We start from the raw sequence: 5,727 nt of genomic DNA, 5'->3' as shown, positions 1-5,727 counted from the left end.
TAATCCAAAAGTTGACCAAACTACCCTACATACTTAAGAAAGATTTTGGGCCTTACTTACTAACAAATGGGCCGCAATTAAACTATCTTAATTACCTAGACTTTTTAAAATGAGAAATAACCAAAATCAACGAGGAAAATCAAATAATCCTATTAAACTCAAGCATTCGTGCAATCAACTAGTTTTCACTTGAATCTTCCAATTCCCCATGTGCTTGAATGGGCCTTGGTCTTTATATTCTCATCAACTTTGCTCTTCTCCTTATAAATTGCTGCATTCTCATAGGTTTCATTCCTTAGTTCCTCCAACTCTTGTAATTGGAGCTTTCTATGTCCTCCAGCATCCATAAGGTCCATGTTACACCGCTTAAGCGCCCAGAATGCTCTGTGTTCAAATTCCAATGGGAGGTGGCACGGCTTTCCCAAGACTAATCTGTTTGGGAACATCTCAATCGGCATTTTATATGCGGTGCGGTAAGTCCAGAGAGCATTTTCCAACTTCAAACTCTAGTCCTTTCTATCAGGCCGCACCATTTTCTTCAGGATTGCCTTAACCTCCCTATTCGACACTTCGGCCTGACCATTCATCTGCGGATGATAGGGGGTGGATATTTTGTGGAGCACGCCATACTTACGGAACAAAGCAATGATCGTCTTATTACAAAAATGAGTGTCCCTGTCACTAATTATAACTCCCGACATTCCAAAGCGGACAAAAATATTAGACTTTATGAATTCTGCAATCACTTTTGAATCATTAGTCCAAGTGGCCTTTGCCTCCACCTATTTGGAAACATAATCGACAGCAAATATAATATATAAGAAACCAAAAGACGAGGGAAAAGGACCCGTGAAATCTACACCCCAGCCATCGAAAATTTCAACAAACAACATGGGGGTTTGACTCATTTTGTCTTTATTAGAGATATTCCCCACCATTTGACACTTATCACAAGATTTACAAAATGAATATGCATCCTTAAACAGGATAAACCAATAAAAACCACTTTCTAACACATTATGAGCTGTTCGTTTTGGCCCAAAGTGCTCCCCACATGCAAATGAATGACAAAAAGTCAAAATACAATGGAATTCACCTGCACTTACACACCTTCTTATCACTTGATCCGATCATTGCCTCCACAGGTAAGGGTCATCCCAAATATAATATTTGGCATCACTTCTCAACTTATCTCTCTTAGCCTTTGGCCAACCTGTAGGTAATTGATTCGTTACTAAGAAATTGACAATATCAGCATACCAAGGTATTGACAAAATAATGGCTAGCAATTCCTCTTCAGGAAACGATTCTCTCAACGGCAGATCCTCCTTATTTGTAAGCAACCGGCTCAAATGATCAGCTACCAAATTCTCGGCCCCGTTTCTTATTCTTGATCTCTAAGTCGAACTCCTGCAGGAGCAAAATCCACCTTATGAGCCTTGGCTTTGCCTCCTTCTTCGCCAACAGGTACCTCAAGACTGCGTGATCAGAGAAAATAATTACTTTTACACCCAATAAATATGATCTAAATTTTTCTAGTGCAAAAACAACGACTAGTAATTTTTTCTCCGTCGTGGAGTAATTAAGTTAGGCTCCACTCAATGCTCTCGACGTATAGTAAATCGCGTGCACCGCCTTGCCAATTCTTTGCCCCAACACGGCTCCTACGGCGTAATCACTCGCGTCGCACATGATTTCAAATGGCAGGCTCCAATCTGGGGGTTGAATGATGGGCGGCGACGTCAATGACTCTTTTAATTTATTAAAAGCCACCTTGCATTCACTGATGAAATCAAATGTCACGACATTTTGCAGCAACTTGAATAGGGGTGCTCCGATCTTTGAGAAATTCTTGATGAACTGCTTGTAAAACCCTGCATGATCAAAAAATGAACGTACTTTCCGTACACATATGGGGTAAGGTAGAGCAGAAATAAGATCTATTTTAGTTTTATCTACCTCTATTCCCTTAACCGACACAACGTGCCCTAAGACAATACCATGCTCTACTATGAAGTGACATTTTTTTCAATTAAGAGCCAAGTTCGTTTCTATGCATCTTTTCAAAATTAGAGCTAGATTATTAAGACATTCATCAAAGCTATTCCCGTATACACTAAAATCATCCATGAACACCTCAATAATCTTTTCTACATATTCAAAGAAAATACTTACCATACACCTTTGAAAAGTTGTTGGAGCATTGCAGAGACCGAAAGGCATCCGACGGTAAGCGAATGTACCAAATGGGTAGGTGAATGTAGTCTTTTCCTGGTCCTCCGGCGCTATCGTGATCTGAAAGTATCCTGAAAAACCATCCAAAAAAAAATAGTAAACACGACTAGCCAATCTTTCTATTATTTAGTCAATAAAACGAAAAGGGAAATGGTCCTTTTTCATCACAGAATTTAGCCTTCGGCAGTCAATGCACTGGCGCTAGCCTGTAGCTTTCTTGACTGGAACCATCTCACCCTCCTGATTTTCCTCTACGGTCACTCCCGCCTTTTTCGGAACCACTTGAACGGAGCTCACCTAAGGACTGTCCGAGATAACAAAGATAATCCCTACCTCTAGGAGTTTAAGTATCTCCTTTTTCACAACTTCTATCATCAGGGGATTCAACCTCCGCTGTGCCTGTCTCACCGGCTTCGTATCATCCTCGAGCCTTATCCGGTGCATGCATAAGGACGGACTTATTCGTTTGATATCTGTTATACTCCACTCAATCGTCTCCTTATGATCCTTAAGGATTCGCACCAGTCTATCCTTTTGACTTGAAGATAAGTGTGTAGAAATGATCACCAGAAGCGTCTCTCGGTCTCCCAGGAATGAGTACTTCAGATGTTTTAGGAGAGGCTTAAACTCTGACCCGGTGCCTGCTCAACCGAAGGCAACAACTTTGCATGAGTTTCTGATACAAAAAGAGAAGTAAGCTCAGACCTTGGAAGGATGGTTGGAAGTGAATGTAAGACTTCAACTGCATGGTGCAACTCATCCCTCATGTCCATATCAAGAGTTACACCCAATTCAAGATGCTTGTTAGGGCCACTTTCAATGTGTTTTCACCATCCAATTCGAAAGTTTCCTATACAAGAGGTTCAATAACACTCAAAGCATAGACTAAGTTAGATTCCTCTGGATACTTCATCGCCTCAAAGATATTAAAATTCACAGTTTCACCATCAAACTCCATTGATAAAGTACCCCCATTCACATCTATTTTAATCATAGCAGTGCTAAGAAACGGTTTACCTAACAAAATAGGTGACGGGTTTAACGATTTCTCATCTCCCATATCTAGAATATAGAAATCTGTTGGGAAAACTAACTCATTCATCTGAACCAAGACATCTTCAACTAGCCCCTCTGGATAAGCATTGGTACGGTTAGCTAGTTAGATTATGATGGCCGTTTCTTTTAATGGCCCAAGATTCAGGGACGCATAAATGATTTTTGGCATCACGTTGATTGACGCCCCTAAATCCAACATTGCTTTTCTAATCGGTGTATTTCCTATTTTGCAAGGGATCGTGAACATACCTGAATCTCCACACTTGGGTGGGAGCTTTCTTTGGAGGATGGCCGATACATTTTCTCCCACCGCTACTCTTTCGTCCCCCCTCAACTTCCTCTTATAGGTACATAAATTTTTGAGAAATTTTGCGTATTTCGGTACTTGCTTAATTGCCTTCAGTAAGGGGATGTTAATCTCTACTTTTCGAAATACGTCCAGGATCTCTTTCTCCTTCTCCGCTTTCTTTGTTTTCTCCAACCTGCATAGGAAAGGAGGTAAATTAGATTTAATGCGTATTGATGGAGTAAGAGTTACCTCAGGGTCTCCACGAATGCGTCCTTCTTCTTCCATCTCCTTCTCGATCCCGTTTTCACTTTTGCTCTTTAGGTTCGTGGCCTTAGCCCCTCCACTTCTTTGTCACTCCTCAGTGTCATCACATTTTTCCGATTTACCTCGGGTTGTGATGGCAATTTTTCAAAAACTTGAAACTCTAAATGATTAATTGCAGTTGCCATGTGGCTTATTTGAGTCTCCGAATTTTTCATGCTCGATCTAGTTTCCTGCTGGAATTGAGCAGTGCTCGTGACCAAGAACCTAGTTTCCTGCTGGAGTTGAGTAGTACTCGTGGTCAGACTCTTGACAATATCCTCCAAAGAGCCTCCTGAATTGGAGGGCGAAAGTTGAGGTTTGGGTTGCCATGGCTACTGAAATTTCGGTAGACGATTTGAAAATGAATTCTGTGGCTTGTTTCCATAGCTGAAGTTGGGGTAATCTCTCCAACCCGAATTGTACGTGTTGGAATATGGATCGTACTGCCTACGAGGCGCGGGTACGCCTCCGGCCATGTTTACTTATTCAGCCCCATCCTCTTGCAACATGGGACATGAGTCAGTGGGGTGGCCCACGTTTGTGCAGATTCCACAGACCTTTACTCGGTGCACATTCTCCACAGCTAATTGTCGAACAAAAGATGATAGCTCTGATAGCTGCTGCTGAATGGACGACGTCTCTACCTCGTTAACCCTACGGGTAGGGTTACTCTCACGGAAGCCAAACTGTTGAGAGTTCGCTGCCATAGCTTCAATAAGCAACCATGCTTCTCTCGGTGTTTTGTTCGCCAATGCTCATCCACTCCCAGCATTAATGATACTTCTGTCAGATGACTGAAGTCCCTTATAGAAGTATTGAATTAATAGTTGCTCACTAATTTGATGCTGTGGGCATCTAGTGCACAACTTATTGAACCTTTCCCAATAATCATATAGGGATTCTCTAGGATACTGCTTAATGCTGCATATCTCCTTTTTCAGACTTGCAACCCGAGATGCAGGGAAGAATTTTTCCAAAAATTTCTTTTTCAGTTGGGCCCATGTTGTGATACTACCCGCAGGTAGATAGTATAATCAATCCTTTGCTGCATTCTTGAGGGAGAAAGGGAATGCTCTAAGTTTGATCTGCTCCTCAGTAATCCCTAGAGGCTTCATACTAGAACACACCACATCGAACTCCTGAATGTGTTTATGGGGTTCCTCACCCGAAAGACCATGGAACGTGGGTAAGAGGTGAATTAACCCCAACTTCAGTTTGAAAGAGGTATTCTCAGATAGAGTTGGAAATGTAATGCACAAAGGCTGCTGGGGCAATTCCGGAATAGCCAACTCCCTTAGTGTTCTTGCATTCGCCATAAGGATGTCCTCTTGGCCCGTGTCACTTGAATTTTCGCCACTCGAATATGTTGATTCAACCTCAGGATCCAGTCCCTGAGATGCAGTGCTAGATTGCTCCTCTCTAAGTTGTCTAGTCTCTTTTCTAGTTCGACGGGCAGTTTTCTCTACTTCCGGGTCGAAAATCAATTCGCCTATACGAGAAGAACGAGGCATAAACTAGAAAAATGCCAGACAAATTCAAAGAGAACAACTTAGAAAGAAACAAAATTAACCAAAACACCGTTTCCCGGCAGCGGCGCCAAAAATTGACAGGTGTCGAGCCTGTACAACAATAATTACTAAAAAGTCCTAATTACTACTACAATTAATTATAGAACAAATCCAAGTACTGGAACAGGGACCCTAGGTATACAATGGGTTACTTGATTCACCTTATTCTCGAAAAGTTTGTTTGATCCGATATACTAGAATTGTCTATAAAAATATTAAATTTGCGTACAATGGCAAGTAGGGTCGATTCCACAGAGAATAGGTAGGGAGTTGTTT

The 5,727-nt window shown here is 41.6% G+C and overlaps 1 protein-coding gene and 1 non-coding gene across 2 annotated transcripts; one reads left to right on the top strand and one right to left on the bottom strand.

The window, feature by feature from the left end:
* Positions 1 to 3,085: 3,085 nt before the first annotated feature.
* LOC140036384 (uncharacterized) lies at positions 3,086 to 3,865 on the bottom strand. Its single transcript, XM_072077771.1, has 2 exons — positions 3,541 to 3,865; positions 3,086 to 3,366 (listed from the first exon to the last, which is right to left on the bottom strand). The coding sequence occupies exons 1-2, from the start codon at positions 3,863 to 3,865 to the stop codon at positions 3,086 to 3,088; spliced, it is 606 nt and encodes a 201-aa protein (XP_071933872.1).
* Positions 3,866 to 4,720: 855 nt separating this feature from the next.
* Positions 4,721 to 4,827, top strand: LOC140037411 (small nucleolar RNA R71). The gene has a single exon (XR_011841316.1). It is a non-coding gene; the product is annotated as a small nucleolar RNA R71 (small nucleolar RNA).
* Positions 4,828 to 5,727: the final 900 nt, after the last annotated feature.

This window comes from Coffea arabica, chromosome 2e (assembly GCF_036785885.1).
Source record: "Coffea arabica cultivar ET-39 chromosome 2e, Coffea Arabica ET-39 HiFi, whole genome shotgun sequence".
NCBI classification, from domain to species: Eukaryota; Viridiplantae; Streptophyta; class Magnoliopsida; order Gentianales; family Rubiaceae; genus Coffea; species Coffea arabica.
This window is presented reverse-complemented; position numbering and strand designations above follow the sequence as displayed.

Coding starts and splice junctions, on each gene's coding strand:
- LOC140036384 (XM_072077771.1), bottom strand. CDS start 3,865: ATGGAAGAAGAAGGACGCATTCGTGGAGACCCTGAGGTAACTCTTACT. Junction 3,367..3,540: donor ACCCAAGTGTGGAGATTCAG/GTATGTTCACGA, acceptor ATGCTTATCCAG/AGGGGCTAGTTGAAGATGTC.